Here is a 21,126-nt window from a genome sequence, read left to right as displayed (position 1 = left end):
TAGTTGAAACTGTTCTATGTATGATTCAATGTAAAGGATCTCCTTAAATACCTAAGCCCTTTCTTTTACTCAAGGTCCCAAGTCGGATAAAATTGATTCGAATTTAACTACATTGATTTTTAAAATGTTTGAAGTATTATCAGTGTTATTTCTAAGTTCTGAAGTTGAAAAACGAGGGTGGATTACATCTTTCCTATGTTCGACTATGTTTCTTTTGTAGCCTTTGAAGTACCCCTTCAAAAAGGAGGAACGGAACCAACACCAATATGAGAATATAGCTGGGGATAAACGCGCGCTAGCGACGGCGCAGAGAACCAACTATTCGTACTTGATGGATGTCCGTGTTGCATCTGCAAAATTGAAGGCGCGGTGAGCCGCTAACTCGCAATGCTCCGATCTATGCTGTGCCGCAAATGAGGTGTCGCTCGGTATATTGGTCCAATCGCTCCCGGCCACAGAGAGACTCGACAAATGAGAGTCGGGTATGAAAAGCTTTTCTTTTTTGTTTGTTGCGAACACCTTGTATATTGATCCTTTTCCATAGATTTAAATGACAGTTCAATCGATGTATCACCAAACATGCCACACCACAGAAAAGGACGTGGATTTTTCACATTTCAACGTCGACAACCTGCGAGTCTGATCGCTCTACAGGGTGATCCAAAAGTCCCTTCCACCCCCTCTAACTTTTTACCTAATTGAGGTAAAGATTTGAAACTTGGGGGATATTCCTAGGTCAGAGGGAGCTACTTTTTGGCCCCCCTAAAATTTTCAGGGGGCCCCCCTTGGGGGGCAACGGCCCCCAACTTTAAATTTTCAAATAGGAAGACCCCCTTTGTGATAGCTCGTTCGAAAGAGCATAAAAAAAGAAAACTTTTCGCGCAAACCCGAAGTCAATATCTCAAACCGTTTCAAAATGTCGGCCGGTTAAAGTTCAAAATGGCCGAAAATTCACACCGATTATTTGTTGATGGATTTGCGCGAAAATCGGTATGTGGGGGTATTTTGACACGAGAAAAACGAATTTGGCGTTAGATTTTCAAAAAAACCAAAATCACTAAAATGGCCGCCGGTTAAATTTCAAAATGACCAAAAATCGTTTTTTTTTATAAATCTAAGTTCAAATGTGTTTATCTTATGCCAATATACTCTCAAATTCCATGTTTTAGGCAAATCCATCAGGAAAAACCCAAGGTGAAAATTTTCGGTCATTTTAAACTTTAACCGGCGGCCATTTTGGAAATTTTGGTTTTTTTGAAAATCTAACGTCAATTTCGTTTTTCTCGTGTCAAAATACCCCCACATACCGATTTTCGCGCAAATCCATCAACAAATAACCGGTGTGAATTTTCGGCCATTTTGAACTTTAACCGGCCGCCATTTTGAAACGGTTTGAGATATTGACTTCGGGTTTGCGCGAAAAGTTTTCTTTTTTTATGCTCTTTCGAACGAGCTATCACAAAGGGGGTCTTCCCATTTGAGAATTTAAAGTTGGGGGCCGTTGCCCCCCCAAGGGGGCCCCCCTGAAAATTTTAGGGGGCCAAAAAGTAGCTCCCTCTAACCTAGGAATATCCCCCAAGTTTCAAATCTTTACCTCAATTAGGTAAAAAGTTAGAGGGGGTGGAAGGGACTTTTGGATCACCCTGTATAAATGATTACTTGAAAAATGTAGCTTTTTCCTCCGTGTTAGCGGACAATCTATCTACACTATAAGCTCCGAGACCTCCCTAATTTGCATATCTGGTAACGCTTAGTTCCAGAAGTTCTTCTGTTAAGTAGCTTCTCAAGCTGTTCTTAAGTAAGTTTTATCTAACAGTGCTTGTTGCAACAAAATCTACGATTCTCTGTCATACACGGAGAAAAAAACCTTGTGCGTTGGACCTGAAGTTTAGGTCATATGGATCTCTGAAGTTTTCAGATTGAGCATCTGAACACTTAAGGTCTAGCTGTCAAGGTTTTGATCACACATCTGAAACTTCAGTTCTTACATCTGAAGTACTTCGGTTTTCACATCCGAAAACTTCGGTTCTCACATCTGAAGTACTTCAGATGTAAGAGCTGAAGTTCCAGATGTCAGACCTGAACTTCGGCAGCTAGACCGTAAGTGTTCAGATGCTCAATCCGAAAACTTCAGAGATCCATATGACCTAAACTTCGGGTCCCACGCACGAAGTTTTTTTCTCCGTGTAGTATACTTTGTATGGAGCTGAGGCAGGTGGAAAGAATATGTGTGTTAAAATGATTATAAAACAGCCCAAGGTATTTACTTCTTACTTTAAAATAACCGCCCCTGAAGAGGGGGTTGAAACGATCCCAAAACGTCCCAGACCTTGTGTTTGTTTTTTAGCCTTGGTCACCCGTTTTCTTGTGTTTTTTGGCATAAACAATCAATTCAAACTTCCCGCTCATGAAAATACCATGAAGAACGCCCCAAGTAACAGTGATTGCGTAAAATAGCTATTTATCAGTTGGTTATCGCGATTTTATCGGTGGCAATGTATCGAAATATTATCGCATTAAAAATCGCGATATATGACGATTAAATCGCTAAAATTCACAATTTTTGGTGCGATAAAATCGTGATCAATTTTTGTCAATAAAATCGAGCTTAAATCGCTATTCACCGCGATTTTTATTTCGAAAATATCGCGATAAACTGTCGGGCGATAAAAGCGTGATTTAATCGCGATAAGATGGAGGATAATCGCTTAGATGTTAATGATCCTGGCGACTTTATCGCCGATAAAATCGCAATATATAGCGATTTTTCCGTTGAGAAATGCTACTTGGGGCAGGCCAAAATGAAAATTTTCCAATAAGGAACTATTATTTCTTGCTCTTCACATCGCCACCGTTTTTACTTCGTAATGTTCCGTATGAATAACAAGCTTTGAAGTTGGCTTGTTTCTCTTTATAAAAAATAAAGTAGTAGCGGAAGTTTTGAAACACTGCAATGGGGATACATCGTTTTGTACTTTGGCCAGCATTCGACCTCTTTACTTTCATATTCATAAAGTATTCTCATGCATCAAGAGGAGCGTGCAATTTCAGCATGAAACTATCCGTGAACCGTTTTTTTTATTTTAAATTAACAGCTGCAACCATGATTCATAACGAACGTTCATTCGTAGAATTTCGAAGTGACAGCACTTTCCAGAATCAACCTTTTTGCATCAGACGTTCCTCAATCTCTCTCTGTCTCACACTCATTAACGAATAACGAGACTGCTACATTTTGCTGAAAAAAATTACATTTTTTCGGAAAACTGTAATTTTACAAGAGCAACTTTGGCGAGGTCGCATTTTGATCTGCCATTTCTCCTCTGCCCGTGTGGGAGTACACGCTATCAATCGGTGTCTGACCTCGGATTTTTTTTTTTTTTAAATTTAACTTTAAATTTCACGCGCAAATCGCGAGGGAGAAGCATATTTGGTATAAAAAGAAACGGACTCCGTTATAGACTGAATAAAGTGCATCGATTTTTCGTAACGGCAGGATCTTGCTCTCATTAGAGTAAAATCTCTCATCTCTCTAGAGTTTCTTCAAGAATATTGAAAAAGTTTGTGGTTCAGATATGTTACTATAATTAGGTTTCCTACAACGTAAACTACTAACGAAAAAAATTGCGTTTAAAATGCGTTTAATACTACTCAATTTGGTTGTCATCGCATCTTTTGCAATGCTAATTTCAACGGTAGTGGTAAGTGAACATGTTTAATAAGATTCTGAAGTAGAAGGTATATAGTAGTTTTAGAGCTCACAGATATTATGAAAAATTGCTTCATAATTGGCACTACTTTCAACTTTCTGCTTGATAAATCATGATTTTTACTCTTTTGAGAAGTACAAAAAATTAACAATGACCTAAGTAATTAGATTACTTCATCACGATAGTAGAAGCTAGGCTCCGGTTGACTTTGAAATCATAGGGTTCCGAATCTTTTCTGATACTTGAATCCTCTCGTAAAATAATGAGCTACACAGTCTCAAATCCTTGCAACAAGGCTCATGAGTTAGTAAATTATGGTGTTTAGTTCCTTTTGATTTACTGTAAAATCCTACCTTTCCACTTAGCCGTAAGGAATCACCTCCACTTTTACATAGTTTCTTATGCATTTTGAACGGGCTCGTTTCATCTTTCCTTTACACATCTCTATAGTTTCTTTTACCATAAATACGTTCATAAGTCCAGACGTCCATTTCATCCGAGGAAAGACTTATTGGCGGTACTTCTTGAGTGCAACAGACCCACTCTCCGCAACAGGGCATCGACATATCGGTTCGATCTACAAATTATTAAAAAACTGGTGTCGATTCGATCGACATGATTCGATCGAAAAATAAAAAACATGAACTGATCGAGGTGATCCGATCGACACCGATTCAATCGACAATTCATTAAAACAATACAGTGTCGATTCGCTCGACATGAATCGATCGACAAACGATCGATGAAACGATCGGCAACGACAAACGTGAACCGATCGACGCGATTCGATCGACTCGCTTGTCGGCGGCTTTCGTCGATCGATTCACGCGTTTGTCCATCGACTCACGGATTTGTCGATCGACTCACGGATTTTTTCGATCGAGTCACGGGTTTATCGATCGATTCTTGCGTTTATCGATCGACTCACGGATTTTTTCGATCGAGTCACGGGTTTACCGATCGATTCTTGCGTTTGTCGATCGACGCACGGATTTTGTCGATCGATTCACGGATTTATCAATTGACTCACGGGTTAGTCAATCTACTCACGGATTTGTCGATCGATTCACGGATTTTGCCGATCGACTCAAGCGTTTCTCGATCGATTCACGGGTTTGTCAATAGACTCGCGGCTTTCGTCGATCGACTCTCACGGCGTCTGTCAATTGACTCACGGGTTTTTCAATCGACTAACGGATTTTTCGATCAATTCTTGTGTTTGTCGATCGACTCACGGATCTTGTCTATCGATTCACGCGTTTTCCGATCGATTCACGGGTTTGTCAATAGACTCGCGACATTTGTCGATCGATTCACGGCGTTTGTCGATCGATTCACGAGTTTGTCGATCGATTCACGGATTTATCAGTTGACTTACGGGTTTTTCAATCGACTCACGGATTTTTCGATCGATTCTTGCGTTTGTCGATCAACTCACGGATCTTCTCTATCGATTCACGCGTTTTCCGATCAATTCATGGGTTTGTCAATAGACTCGCGACTTTTGTCTATCGATTTACGCGTTTTCCGATCGATTCACGGGTTTGTCAATAGACGCGCGACTTTCGTCGATCGATTCACGGCGTTTGTCGATCGATTCACGAGTTTGTCGATCGACGCACGGATTTTGTCGATTGATACACGGGTTTGTCGATCGATTCTTACGTTTGTCGATCGACGCACAGATTTTTGTCGATCGATTCACGGATTTATCAGTTGACTCACGGGTTCTTCAATCGACTCACGGATTTTTCGATTGATTCTTGCGTTTGTCGATCGACTCACGGATCTTGTCCATCGATTCACGCGTTTGTCAATGGACTCGCGACTTTTGTCGATCGATTTACGGCGTTTGTCGATCGATTCACGGGTTTGTCATTCGATTCGCGGCTTTTGTCGATCGATTCACGGTTGTTGATCAGTTCACGTTTTACTTTTCGATCGATTCATGGGTTTGTCAATCAATTCACGACTTTTGTCGATCGATTCACCGTTGTCGATCGGTTCACGTTTTAGTTTCCGATCGAATCATGTCGATCGAATCGATACCGGTTTCATTTTTAAAATTAACCGTCGATCGATTTACGTTTTCATTCCTCGATCGATTCACGTCGATCGAATCCATACCCTCCTTCTCCGCAGACCTGAGTCATCATACGCCGCACAGCGGATCGAGTCAATAGGAGAGGTCGGACAAGTTTTGGAAACTTGAAACGCTTTTAACTCCGTTTATACAAATCTTCGAGGTTCTATATATAAAAGTGGTTTAATTGGTTTCCTTGTAAAATTTCCTTCTGGAACTACCCCTTAAAATTTAAAATGTGACGAAATAAACATCAAAATGTGCAGTTTTAGTCAAAATTTTCATGTCCAACCTCTCTAATTGACTCGACCCATTGTGCGCCGATTTTTTCAGACACAGCCGCAACCGGAACCGGAACCGGAGGTGGATTCGGAGGAGGAGGAGGATTTGTCGATTGATTCACGCGTTTCTCGATCGATTCACGGCGTTTGTCAAATGACTCACGGATTTTTCAATCGACTCACAGATTTTTCGGTCGATTCTTGCGTTTGTCGATCGACTCACGGATCTTGTCTGTTGATTCACGCGTTTTCCGATCAATTCATGGGTTTGTCAATAGACTCGCGACTTTTGTCTATCGATTCACGCGTTTTCCGATCGATTCGCGGGTTTGTCAATCGATTCACGGCTTTTGTCGATCGGTTCACGTTTTAATTTTCGATCGATTCAAGTCGACCGAATTGATACCGGTTTCATTTTTAAAATTAACCGTCGATCGATTTACGTTTTCATTCCTCGATGGATTCACGTCGATCGAATCCATACCCCCCTCCTCCGCAGACCAGCGGGCCGATCATTGAAATTGATAGACAAAGCTATAGACAAAGAAGACATAGGGAGTATAGAGCGATCTTATTGGTTGACATGGTTGGTTCCTATAGACTAAGGAAGAAAATGATGGACTAACTGTCGGGTCTCTCGTGGGTTGCCGTTAGTTAGTCCATTACCTACCTCCTATGTCCATTGCCACCACCCGCTTCCACCAATAGGATCCCTCCAAATCCCTTTTGTCGTCTTTGTCTATTGCTTTGTCTATCAATTTCAATAATCGGCCCGCTGAGTCATCATACGCCGATTTTTTTCAGGGACAGCCGCAACCAGAACCAGAACCGGAGGTGGATTCGGAGGAGGAGGAGGAGGACGATGAGGACGAGGAAGTGGATCCGGTCCAGCAAATGGCGGCCTTCCGGACCAACTTGAGAGGATACCAAGAGAACGACCCGTGCAGAGAACACCTGTTCGACGAAGAGGAAGAATCCACGTGGAAAGTCACCGACCCGCGTGCGAGGCGCAACTGTCGTAACGCTTTGAACGCCTTTCTGAGTCTGACCGAGGAGGAGATCGACCGCGCCTGCCCGGGGGCGCAGCAGGCCAAGTGCCGCAGGCTCGGAAGGGTCCGCTTCGAGTGCACGTTCATGTGCCGGCCCTCGCTGTCCGAGAGGAACGCCGCTCTGGCCGCCGGCCGTGAAATCAATCGCCGACTCAAGGCCAAGTTCCTGTCCCACATCGTCGCGATGATTAATCGCGAATAATTAAGGTCACCACCAATCTACAGTTTCTATACACTGTTAAAAATCAATGATTTACTCTGAGTGAATAGCCGGCGTGAAAAAAAAAATCCAGCGCGAATGGAGATGATGCATGTGTGAGGGATTTGCGATTTGACCATTGATTCTTATGTAAAAGTTCGCGAGAAACACGATGGTGCCATTGGTTTTCTCTGAAATCATCTCCTAACGTCTGAAAAAGCTCTCGAAGTGAGGCCAAAATGGCGGGGATATCCCACCCTACCCTGAGAGTCCACCTCTACATCAAAACAAACTCCCCATGCAAAGATAGGGAGCAAATACATTAGCAGGGTTGCCACTTTATCTGGGGACTCCAAAACTGAAAACACGGCATCACTGCTAATGTATTTGCTCCCTATCTTCGCATGGAGAGTTTGTTTTGATGTAGAGGTGGACTCTCAGGGTAGGGTGGGATATCCCCTCCATTTTGGCCTCACTTTGAGAGCTTTTTTGAGCTTGGGAGATGATTTCAGAGAAAACCAGTGGCACCATCGTGTTTCTCGCGAACTTTTACATGAGAATCAATGGTCAAATCGCAAATCCCTCACACATGCAACATCTCCATTTCGCGCCGAACTCCGAGTGAATCGATCAGAGCGTGAATATCATCAACGACGGACGAAGTAGTTGAGGTACCTCAAGTGGCGCGAATTCAGGGCGTCCCGGTATGAGCGCCGAACGGCAGAGTGGTGGCGCATTCGTCTATCACCGCCGCGACTCGAGTTCAGATCCATGCTGCGGCATTTCCGCTTTACGTTGCCTGTCGGAATTTCACTCCCGCCACACAGTGGATCGAGTCGATCAGAAAGCTCGGACATGAAATTTTTGACTAAAACTGCAGATTTCGATGTTCATTTCGTCACATTTTAAATAATGAGGAGTGATTTTAGAAGAAAATTTTACCAGAAAACCAATGAAACCACTTTTGAAATCTCAAGTTTTGTATGAACGGAGTTAGGAGCTTTTAAATTTTCCTAATTTTGTCCGACCACCCCCATTGACTCGATCCACTGTGCGCCAGAGCGCGAAATTCGCGCCGAGCTTATTTCGCGCCGGATCCATGCACTCAGAGTAACAGATGGTCGAAATAGCGACTGAGTAAGCGTGAATTTCGCGCCGGGATTTTTAACAGAGTATCGTCGAGAAAAATAGAACCGCGCTGAGCACCAACTTTGCATCAGCTTCCGCCGGATGTGGTGGAGCACAGGAAAAGACGTCGCCTTGGAGGAAGTATGTGAGAAAGTACAGGAGGAATGTGCTGAGGACAGTCGCCGGCTGTGCCCAAGTGCAGATTGGAAGGGTAAAGCAAAATGGACGTATTTCTGCCAAACGAAACTATATCGACGGTGTAAGACGGCAATCACATAACTCGTTTGCGGTGTCTGAAAATCTCCGCCTCTATGTTATTTTTTTAAAGGAGAACAAATTGACATAATTCCTTGGTGTTTTTGCAGAATTTTCTTTGCACAGAGAAGAATAATCACAGCAGTTTTGAAGAATATCCGTTGAGTAGTTTTCGGTGTAAAAAATAAAGTATGACAGGAAGTCTGCGACGTCGCAAACCGAGTTACCTATGTGATTGCCGACTTGCACCGTCGATATGCATTATACAGTGAGCCCTGTTATGCACGTATTCTTATGAGTCTCAGGGCTCATGTCTTAATGCAAATAGTTCCGTTCGGCAGAAATACGTCCAAATCATCATCCGCCGCATGTGCTGAGGTGCAGATCCTGGTGCTCAGTGCGGTTCTATTTTTCTCCGTGTAGATAAGCCGACTTCACACGCTGGAAATGGGAGTTGAACAGCCTCTCAGGAAACTATTCGCCTAATTATTAATTTTAAATTTAGACTGTATGTTTATGTAATCATTTTAATCGAGTAGTTTTTATTTTTTCCAAATTAAATATTGAAATAATCATATTTAAAATTTAAACTTTTCTATGTTTTTACACTTTTTAAAACTAAAGATTATCAATTTTATTTAGTTATGATTTTGATTTATCTTGCTTTAACATTTATCTTATAAGTTTTTGATCGTTGAAATTTAGAATCTAATTTTCATTAAAATAAGTGAAACAATTTTTGATTAAATCGTTTTATCTAAAAACTAGACATTTTAAACGTGGTTTCATGTAAAATCTAAAAATTTATTTATTTCAACTCTTAGATGTTAATAATATTGGAATTCTTATCTGTTAATAAATTTTGAGATTTTAAATTTCTTTTTTATTTTTAATTAACCCTGATGCAAAAGGTAAACGAGTATAATCTCTACTTATGGAGAATTAATTTGAGCATGAGTGACCTCAAGTGACGAAATCGTCCCTCCAAATAAAAAACGAACTATTAAACTTGATTATTAACATAACAACTTAGAAAAATTATTATTTTTAAATTCAGTTTCTTAAACGACATTCAAGTAGAATCAGACGAGCCGAGCTTCTTGTCCTGACATATCAGTCATCATACGCAAACGTGACGCGTGTTGCATGTAACAAAATCGAAGGCGCTCCAGTCACTCTGCTCCACGAAGTGGATTGCATTTTGCAAAAAGGAACCACTAGCATTGCAATGATGCTAAGATTGTGCAACTTCATCTTTTGCAATAAAATTGCGGAAATCGTGAAAAACTATGAAATTTAGATGGTAATTTTTGTCTTAAATTTACAGTTTTTAGCGAGTAAAATAGGAACTATTAATGGATAATCGGGTTTTTCCTCCAAGACAAAAGAAGTTGCACAATCTTAGCAACATTGCAATGCTAGTGATTCCTTTTTGCAAAATGTAATCCAAGTAATCTACGCAGCAGCGAGCTTCTTGTTCTGACATATCAGTCAACATAAGCAAACGTGACGCTTGTTGCATGTAACAAAATTGAAGGGGCTCTGATTACTGTACTCCCTGCAGCAATGCATGCAGCAGCGTGTGGCGCGCTGTTACTAATATATGGCAAGATTAAATTCTCTGATATAAACTAAAGGCAAGAGGACAGAGTAGGATATTTCCGCACAATTTTCACATATCGTCACCTTCCAGGCAAAGTATCACAAGCGCCATGCGACGTTTAAAAATTTCCGCCGCCATTTTATTTTTTTACAGAGAAATTGTTCAACGAAGCTGTCAGAAAATTTCACTGAATTTTCTTTGTGCTGCTAATAAAATTTAGTGAAATTTCCAAACAGATTCAACCAACAATTTCTCAGTAAAGAAATAAAATGGCGGCGGAAATTTTTAAACGTCGCATGGCGCTTGTGATACTTTGCCTGGAAGGTGACGATATTAAGGTATTATAATATCCCATCGCCACCCGGAGTGTTGATAACGTGCGGCTGTGAGCACTGCTTCAAATTAGAACGACCGGAGCGCCTTCAATTTTTAACAAGCAACACGCATGTCCGTAGAGTACGAACAGTTGTATCAAGGCGTTATTACCGATGTCACTGTCTTGCACTCGGGTATCAATACTGAGGCGCTAAGGAAAAAGGGCTCATGAACACTGGACTCGAGCTGTCAAACTTCCTCCGATTCCATGCGAATTTTCTGTAAAACTTGTAGGCTCTTATTTTTAAATGCCCATAGAATTTTTGAATCTTATGCTTCTGAGAATTTCAGGGAGGTATATTCCTAACTTATCTCATACTATAAAGGACTCATTTTGTACCTACTGTGGTGAATTTTTTCAGTTAGGTTTGATTTTTATTCTTGACGATAACGTTTTTTTGAGCCAAACGAGGAGGGGTTGCGATTTTGGCCGAGATCGGCCAAGAATTGAGAAAGTTTTGGATATATGGCAGTTGACGGTGCATATTTGACAGAAATAATCGAGTTTTGCCGATACTCACGTTTTTTGGCTGCGAAACAGGGGCCTAAACATGGCTCCGGAGCAGAAAATAGCTGAAATTTCGCGTTTTTCGCGGTTCTACCTAAGATTTCGACCTGGGTCCAAAGGCGACGGGTGATGAGCTTCGAATATGGTGTCAAGGACACCTAGACACGTAACATCCTTGAAGATGACCAACCGTCGCCTTTGGGCCCAACTTCAAAATCGAACTTCTTCAACTTTTTAGCCCGCAATAGCTAAAAATCCATGTTTTTCGCGGTTCTACCTCAGATTTCGACCTGGGTCCAAAGGCGACGGGTGATGAGCTTCGAATATGGTGTCAAGGACACCTAGACACGTAACATCCTTGAAGATGACCAACCGTCGCCTTTGGGCCCAACTTCAAAATCGAACTTCTTCAACTTTTTAGCCCGCAATAGCTAAAAATCCATGTTTTTCGCGGTTCTACCTCAGATTTCGACCTGGGACCAAAGGTGACGGGTGATGAGCTTCGAATATGGTGTTAAGAACACCTAGACACGTAACGTACTTGAATATGATCGACTGTCACCTTTAGGCCCAACTTCAAAATCGAACTTCTTCAACTTTTTAGCCCGAAATAGCTAAAAATCCATGTTTTTCGCGGTCTTACCTCAGATTTCGACCTGGGACCAAAGGTGACGGGTGATGAGCTTCAAATATGGTGTAAAGGACACCTAGACACGTAACATACTTGAATATGATCAACCGTCGCCTTTGGGCCCAACTTCAAAGTCGATATAAAACGAAATAAAATATACCTCATACATCCCTTTTCTTTTCCTTTTTTTGAATGAAAATATTACTTCAATTTAAAAACATTACATTTTTAAAACGTGGCCAATGTTTGTAAAAATGTTTTCCAAGCGATGGCATCGATATTATTCGCAATAGTTATTTTAAAAGAAACTGTACATACATACATAAAGTCGCTTTTATAGCGCCGCCTCGCGCTCTGCGACGCCCAATCGCCATTGCCCCCTATCCTCCCAGAGATCATCAGGCAATTGGCACCTTCTGATCTCCTCCTCCACCCCTTGTCGCCAACCTTTCACAGGACGTCCACGCCGTCGCCTTCCGGGAGGAACCCAATCGAAGACCTGCTTGGGCAACCGGTCGTCTGCCATCCTTCGCACATGTCCATACCAGACCAACTGCTTGGACCTGATATCGTGCACGATGTCCTTCTCTACACCCATGATCTCGCGTACTTTTACATTGCGGATACGCTCTCTTCTTGAGATGCCAGCAGACCTCCGCCAAAAGTCCATCTCAGTTGCCCTAAGCATGTCTTCAGTTCTTTTCTTGAGTTGCCAGACCTCACTCCCGTAAGTTACGATACTCTTCACGATGACGTTGTAAATTTTCCTTTTGGTCTCCTTGGAGATACTCTGGTCCCAGAGAACCCCATTTAGCATCGCGATAGCTTTCCTGCCTTGCACATTCCGATCTTTAATAGCCCGATCCAAATTTCCGTCCTTAGTTAACCAAACTCCTAGATATTTATACTCTTCACAGTCCTGAATTTTCCGACCATCCTCCAGTTCAATGCTTTGCTGATCACCACCGATAACCAACTTCTCCGTCTTAACCACATTTACTTCCATTCCCCACTTTCGGTATACTTCCACTAGCTTCCGCGTCATGTAATTCGCATCTTCTTCGTCCTGAGCTATTACCACCTGAAACTGTACAAAAACGAATAAGAGAAGAGAAAAAACCAAGAAGCACGCAATCCTTGGTTTTAACCCATTTGTACATTGATCTTTTGGAGTCAAATAGGACCAATTTTGAGCGATTGGTTGCGCGTACACCAGCAGCACAGTTAAAGCACAAAATATAAAAGAAAAAGTTGGTATGCTTTGGAAATCCTTAAATGAGACGCGGAACCACCTTCATATTTACGAAACACACATTATATTTTCCTTTAATACGTGCTTTTTTTTCTCATGGATTTAAATGAGAAAAATCCATGGAGAGCGCAACATTTCAAAACCATGAGTTGGAAAACACTGACTCCGCGATTTTGAATATCAGAACCTAAAACAGAGCAGACCGGCGTGCTGCCAGTGCGAGAGACTCCTTGGCGCCCACAAACCTAAGGGGATACTTCTCGCATTGCGCAATGTTTGAAGTATCCACTTAGGTTTGAAGGCGCCAATGCGCGTTTTGCACTGGCCCGCCGCCGCGCCACAGCGTGCCACGGCACCCCAAGCAACTATTTCACCACGGAGGTGTTGCACAGTATCATACGAAATTGAAGGCGCTCCAACATATTAAGAATGACAGACATCCTTGAAGAGTAAAAAGCTCTCCTCGAAAAATAAATCAAGATACTGCGGCACAAAAAGATGGCAGCAGTCCAAAAACTCACTAAGTCCTAGCATCTGTATTTAATAACGTCCAGCATAATTTAATTAATTTCTGAATTTCATTGGAGAAAAAAGTGACTCGATTTAGTCAGAAAAATTCTTGAGTATGCCGTCAAGAAGATTTTATTTGGAATCAAGGATAAAATCGCTGAATGCAAGCGGGTCTCTGCATCATGTAAGGAACTTTTCTTTTTATATAAGCATCTTTTCTTTTTAAAATAAGCATTATCTTCTTTATTAATTCAAAAAGAAATCTTCTCTGCGGTAAATTTGAGCATATTTCTGTTTGAATCAGGTCACTTTTTCCTCTTATGAAGTCCAACAACCATGCTAAACGTTATTGAATACGGATAAATACTTAGTAACTTTTCTGGTAACCGCTCTCTTTGAAGAATGACGGCTCAAAAAATGATGAAAAAAACAACAGTAAACCTAAAGGTTGAAAGTGAATTGTGCCGAGGGACCAATTGAAGAAATGATAGGAAAGAAAGAAAAGATGGAATAGGATATGAGGTATTGAAGCGAGACAAGTGAAGAGCCGCAGCGACCCCCCAATTTGCCTTGGCTCGGAAAATGAGAGTGAGAAGAGAAAGATTTGAGGTGACTGTAAAATTGATTTAGTGATCTGGAAGAGATCCTATTTGGAGTTTTTATTTTTACCAGACTCAGAGTGAATCGGCTACTATCCGTGGATAGGAAACCTGAAGGGTTACCAGGCGTATAGTACACCGGCTTCTGCAATGAGCAGGAAAACCAGAAGGGTTTGAATATTGAGAGCTGTGTGCTATTGCACTTATTATTATTCCAGATTCCGAGGAATCGGCTTCTCCAAATTGGAGGTGGTATACAAACTGTATGAGTCCGAAATAGAGATGACTGGAAGGTGAATAATTTTGAATGCTTGAAATGATGAGTTTGCTTCGTTCTGTGTAATGATGACCGCTAATGCTTGACCTTGGTGCCAATATAACGGGAAACTGAACTTCGGTCTTGATCCAAAAAACGCCAATTTCTTGCTGAGCTCCTTAGGATGTTTCTTCAGCTGCTTGCTTGGCTTGATTTGACTTGATCCTTGTTGAGAGCTTGAGAGTGAGGTGCTTCTTGGTCGACTGCTGCATTCAGAGTGAATTAATTAGCGACTTGCGGGTATATTTATATGCAGATTTCCTTTGTGTGCGAATGCGGGAAACCAACTTGCTTGTGATTGGTCGGTTGACGAAGCAAGAGTGAATTGGGCGGGAAAGCTGCCGCTGGCCGCTGAATTTGGATTGCGCGGGCTCTGTTGTGGCGAAATTCAAATCTCGTGCGCCGCGGTGACTTGTGATTGGCTGCGGCAGGTACTGCGATTGCGCGCTGCTGAACAAAGGATCTCAATACTGCGCGGTTGAAAGTTGACGTCTAGTGCAGAGTTGTTCGCCCGATCACCAAGGTTAAGCTACATTGATCGTAATGCTTGAAATGGAGACCGTTTGGGAACATCGCAATTTTACATCATTTTACGCGTTTTAATTTTGTGAATCGGTCTGATATGAGTTGATAATGCTGAGAAATTGATTTCAAGAATTTATTATAATTATTATTATTTTTTATAAAGAGGAAATCAGACATACTCCCCCCGTTGAACGAGCACGCGTTCAACAGAGAAGTGTTTTTAAAAATTTATTAGTTTAGACGCTCATATTTGGTGGCCCTGAAAAGGGCCGTTTTAAATGATGGTTAAGCTTGAAGCTTAGTCGAACAATCGGCGATGATGTCGGGCGGAGCGTTTGCGATTGCGTAGTTGGGTGCCAGTAGGTTTATCTCCGAATTTTGCTTTGCTCTTGTATACTTGATACCGTCTTTTCCTTTGATCGACTTTATTATTTCCAGTGTTATCGTAGTAGAACACCGTCGGCGACGAGAAGGGTATGAAGTTTGGTATGCGATCCGGGGAAAATCGCTCCGATCCACGGCAAGGGATAAAGTGACTGCCGTTGCTTGGAGGTGGTGTTCGTGTCCTGGGTGGAGTGCATGGTTCTGTTGATCGTTCAATTGGTGAAGGCATGGTGAACAATGTGACAGGTTTCTTGACTTTGAACTGCTTTCCTTTTGGCTCACGGCGGATTTTGGAAGGCGCTGTGATTTTTTTGACTGTGACCTTTTTTCTCGGTGGAGCTGCTTTCCATTCTTTGTTTTTGACAACAGATGCCGGTAGGTGGTCGTGAGGGTTAGCCGATCGTTTCTTGGATTGCTGTGCCGGTTTCAATGGAATCGGCTCTATTAGCTGAGCCAGCCTTGTTGGTCGTGTTTGAGTTCTTGTGGTGAAATTGTCAGGTAGCTCCTTGGCAGGGTCAAAGTTCAATAGCGTTGACAAAATATCCATCGTGCTCCAGATACTTGACTTGACTTCTCGAAAGGTTGCAGGTGAATGAAATTTTGATTTGCGACGTCCTCTTTTTATAGGGGAAAATTTTTTTTTTTTTTTTTTTCTTTGCGCGCGCAAAATTTTGGCGGGACAAATGATTACTGAAGTTGAATTTCGCGCGCAATCCCTGTTGGCGAGAAGACGCCCTATTGGTCCTTGTCTGAACCTATGGGGAGGCGGCAGAGCTTGGAGACCGGGCGCCGTAAAGTCCCCGTGGTGGTCTTGACATCGACGACGCGTGTGACGTCATCAGGGCCCGGAAAGCACTTGGTGATTCTTCCTAATCTCCATTGCTGAGGAGGTAAATTATTGTCTTGAATAATGACGAGATCATCAATTTTTATTGGATCAGTTTCTTGAGTCCATTTTGATCGCTGCCTCAAACAGTTGATGTACTCATTTTTCCATGTTTGCCAAAAATGTTGACTGGCTTTGTTTATCAAGCCCCATCTATCTACACGATTAGAAGGGGTTTTTGTTAGATTTTCTTCGGGTAAGGCGTTGAGTGGGCGACCAACAAGAAAATGACCTGGGGTCAAGGCGTCCATATCTGAGGGATCTGTTGATAGCGGGCAGAGCGGCCTAGAGTTCATTATTGCCTCCACTCGAGTCACGAGTGTAGTCATTTCCTCGAAGGTGAAAATTTGAGTACTCATGATTCTTTTGAGATGATGTTTTGCGGATTTAATCCCTGCTTCATGTAGTCCACCAAAATTTGGTGCGGAAGCGGGCTGAAAATGCCAATTGATTTCCTTTTTGCTTAGATTTTCAGCAATGCTTGTTTCATTAGTTTTTAAGAATGCATATAGCTCTTTTAAAGAGTTATTCATTCCTACGAAGTTGGTGCCGTTATCAGAGAACATATTTTTGCATAATCCTCTGCGAGAGACAAATCGAGCTAATGCCCCTTCAAAGGCCTTTGTAGTCAATTCGCTTACAAATTCCAGGTGTACCGCTTTAGTAGCCATACAAATAAATAGGGCTAGATACCCCTTCGTTTGCCTTGCATTTCTGAGTTTGTTTTCTTTGACTTGGAATGGTCCGCCGTAGTCACACGCTGTATTGAGAAACGGATATGCTGCCTGAACCCTCCATTTTGGTAAATCGCCCATAAGTGGCTGCGTGAATTTTGGTCTGACTTTAAAGCACTGGATGCACTTTTGAAGTTTAGATCTGACTACAGCACGCCCATTAATTATCCAAAATCGCTGATTGATTGCTGCTAAAGTTGAGCTGGGACCGCCGTGAAGTGTCATATCATGATAATAGTCGATTACCAGTTGAGTGAAATGATGATTTTTAGGCAATAAAATGGGAAATTTGAAGTCGTAACTCATGTCTGAGTGCCTGAGTCGACCACCGACTCGCAATAATCCCTGTTCATCTAAAAAAGGACGAAGTTTGCATAAAGAGGCCGGGCTCTCTTTTTTCTCGCTCAGTGTTCTGATCTCTGCTTTAAATTCTTTGCCTTGAATAATTTTTATCCACCAGTGTCGGGCTTCTTGCAGCTCCGCACTGGAAATCTGTCCGGTTCTTTTCTGGGTAGGATGCCGGGTATTATGGATAAATCTCAACATCCAAACGGTGGTTCTGAGCAGAGGAACAAATCCTGAAAATGATTTTAAGAAAGTTTCCTCCCATGATTCATGTTTATTTTGTACCAGCGTGACGATGTCCGGTAGTTTGTCGATGATTTCTGCTTTGCTTTCTGGGTCAAATGGACTCAACTTCGGCCATTTTTCTTCTGGCTCTTGCAACCATTTTGGTCCATGCCACCATAAACTGTTGTCGGCCAATCTGTCTGGCATGCAGCCTCGGCTGGCCAGATCGCTCGGATTATCTTCAGACTTGACATGCCCCCAATGTTGAGGTGTTAATACTTCTAAAATTCGAGTAACTCGATTAGCGACGAATACTTTGAGCCGGTAGGGAGGAGTTTGGAGCCATGATAAGACGACTGTGGAGTCTGAATAGGCGAACACCTTCCTGATTGGATGAGCCATTGAACATATGTAGTGAGCAGCATCTAGTAGCTCTGTTAATAGCGCCGCCCCCTGCAACTCCAGCCTGGGGATGCTCATCGGTTTGAGCGGTGCCACCTTAGTTTTCGCCATTAAAAGGCTGGTTTTGACCTCACCGGAGCTGCTTTCGACCCTCAGATACACATTGCCGCTGTATCCTAATTTACTGGCGTCGCTAAAACCGACAAGATCAAATTTTACTCCATCGATCAGAGACACATGACGCGGAATACGGATCTCGGAAATTTTGATGAGTTCTTCGGTGTACTTTTTCCACTGTGCTTGAAGCTCGAGGGGCACCGCATCGTCCCAATCTATGCCTAATAACCACAGTTGTTGAAGAAATTGCTTGCCTTTTAGCATAATTGGTGATATCAGGCCAAGTGGATCAAAGATTTGGGCGACAACTGAGGCGATACCTCTTTTTGTGTACACCGGTGTGATTTTCTCAACCTTGAATGAGAATATATCGCTGCTTGGCTGCCATTGTAATCCGAGAAGCGATTCGGAACTGTCTGCATCTGAAAATTCTACAGGAGTTTTGAGATTGGACTCCGGCAAGTCCACCAATATTTCTGGGTCATTGCTTGACCACTTTTTCAGCTCCATGTTGCATTCACCGGCGCATTCGATTATTTCATCTCTTGCGTGTTTTGTCTCTTGAATAGAATCTGCTCCGGCCAAAATGTCATCGACGAAAACCTTTTTTGTGAGAATTTCTTTGGCTACGGGATATTTTTCGCCAGTATTGTCGCCGTGCTGGCGCATGGTGCGCAGACATACATAAGGAGAGGATGTTACTCCATATGTAACTGTTTGCAGTTCATATTCCTTGATGGGCTGAGAAGGATCTTCGCGCCATAATATTCGCTGATATGGCCGATCCTCTTGATTAACTAAAATTTGGCGGTACATTTTGCAAACATCTGCCGTGAAAACATAACGCGGAAATCTGAATAGAGTTAACACTTGAATGATGTCTGTCTGTAATTTTTCTCCCTTCAGAACCACATCGTTTAATGCTTTGCCAGACGTAGTTTTCATTGAGGCATCAAAAACCACTCGCATTTTTGAGCTTGTGCTGGTTTGTTTCCATATCCCATGGTGGGGGATGTAATATTTGCCCTGACCTATCGAATCCTTATCAACTTGTTTCATGTGCCCGAGCTCCTCATATTCCTTCATGAAATCTTTGTACGCGTTTCTGAAGTCTGGGTTTCCATTTAATCGATGCTCTAACTTGATCAGTCGATTTTTTGCAAGATGATAAGAATCCCCAAGATTAATTTTTTCTTCGGTGAGAAGCATAGGGACTGAATATCTACCATCGCTGTCTCTTGAGTGCTTTTCCAAAAAAAGTTCCTCAGCTAAGAGGTCATTTGGACTTTTGGCTGGCCTTGACGGGGGCTCCTCTATCTCCCAATGTCGTCGAAGGCAAGTTTCAATTGGTTCTGAATTGATGGACAGCAAAGCAGTGATTGGTGCTGATTCTGAGGTTGTCACTGCTGCTATGCGTGTTGCGTCATGCGAGGCGCTAAATTTGCCCGTCATAACCCATCCATAAATGCTGCTTAGCGCTATTGGCCAATTTTCATCGAGAATGATTTTTCTGCCATCATAAATATGAGGGTACAGGTCGGCTCCAATTAGTAGATCTACCGGGCCTGGTTTCATCCACTCTGGATCTGCCAAAGTCAATGTCCTGAGAGGTTTGCTCATTGTGTGGGGAAGACTTATATTTGGCAGATCGGTGGTGATTTTTGTCATTATTGTTGCTGTTGATGTGAATACTGGCTGCGATTCAATGCGAGACTTGATCTCACATTCCACAGTACCATGAATATCATTGACTGCCTGGTTGCCTAACCCTGAAATTGGAGGCGCTTCCTTGTGGATTTTTAGACCCAATTTGTGTGCACAGCGCTTAGTTATAAATGTAGACATGGCAGCACTGTCGATGAGTCCTCTGACAGGTTGATAACCACCAAATGAATCTTTGACTAGAACTAGAGCAGTTCCTAGAATGCATGCGTATTCCTTTGGTTTTGAGTTGGAAACCATAGCTGTCTTGGGAGGTTTTGATGAATCTTGATTTGACGTGTCTTCTAAGTGTAGAAGTGAATTATGCCTTTTATGGCATGTTTTGCAGGTGTATTGGTTCTTACAAACCGAACTGGAGTGATTGAATTTCATGCAGTTGAAACACAGGTTTTTCTCTTTGACGAATGATCGGCGTTCAGGGATTGATTTAGCTAAAAATGATTCGCAAAAATAAATGGGATGGTCTTGAGTGCAGCATGGACATTTTTGTTGAGACGAATTCTGTTTCGGCTTAACTGAGGCCGTGAGTGTCTGCTTTGATGGTGGTTGCTTGTGTTTCGGCTTAGTTGACGTGGCTGCCGAACCATCTAATTGAAGACACTCTTTTTCGAGGAAATCCACTAAGCTATCGATGGTGGGATATTTCGTTTCCGTGCCTCGAAAATCATCAAACCGTTTTCGAAAATAGTTATTTAATTTTTGTACCATGACTGCAGTGAGCATTGAAGAGTACTCGGACAGTTTGTGATCGAGGCCCTCCAATGCCTGGGTGTGCTCCCTGTATTTTGTCAGAAGTGCAGGAATTTGCTGGACATCCTTCACTTCTGGCAAGTCAAGCAACCCGTTGAAGTGATGAAAAATATGCCTTCTTTCACATTGAAAGCGCTGACATAATATTTCCCAAGCCACATCATAATTTGAGTCGGTGATGTCTAACCCTTTTACCAAGTCCAGTGCCTCGCCCTTCAATGACGTGAGAAGGTACTGGAACTTTTTAACTTTCGCTAACTCATTTACATTATGGACAGAGACCATGAATAAATTATAAAAACTTCTCCAATCCTCTAATTTTCCAGTGAATTGAGGTAATTCAAGTTTTGGAAGCCGAACATTTGAGGATGAATGACTTTTAACATGAGTACCATGATTATTGGATACCTCAATTTTCGATGTTTTAGGAGTGAGCGAAAGAAAACGGACTTCGGCTGCAAGTATTGTCTCGTCAAATTCTACCTGCGCCTGTTCGATGTCTATTTTGAAATTAATAGGTAAATCAGAATTGAGACC

The 21,126-nt window shown here is 42.3% G+C and overlaps 2 protein-coding genes across 2 annotated transcripts; one reads left to right on the top strand and one right to left on the bottom strand.

Annotated features, from left to right (window-relative positions):
• The first annotated feature begins 3,325 nt into the window (after positions 1-3,325).
• On the top strand, positions 3,326-9,501 carry LOC109030337 (uncharacterized). The gene is made up of 2 exons (XM_019041236.2): positions 3,326-3,701; positions 6,879-9,501. Exons 1-2 carry the CDS (start codon positions 3,636-3,638, stop codon positions 7,323-7,325), a joined length of 513 nt encoding a protein of 170 aa, XP_018896781.2. The 5' UTR covers positions 3,326-3,635; the 3' UTR covers positions 7,326-9,501.
• A 6,642-nt stretch (positions 9,502-16,143) lies between these two features.
• On the bottom strand, positions 16,144-20,874 carry LOC140225528 (uncharacterized). Its single transcript, XM_072304728.1, has one exon. It carries the CDS (start codon positions 20,872-20,874, stop codon positions 16,144-16,146), a length of 4,731 nt encoding a protein of 1,576 aa, XP_072160829.1.
• Positions 20,875-21,126: the final 252 nt, after the last annotated feature.

Source organism: Bemisia tabaci, chromosome 9 (genome assembly GCF_918797505.1).
Source record: "Bemisia tabaci chromosome 9, PGI_BMITA_v3".
NCBI lineage: Eukaryota > Metazoa > Arthropoda > Insecta > Hemiptera > Aleyrodidae > Bemisia > Bemisia tabaci.
Note: the sequence above shows the minus strand (reverse complement) of the source record. Positions and strands in the feature narration are given on the sequence as shown.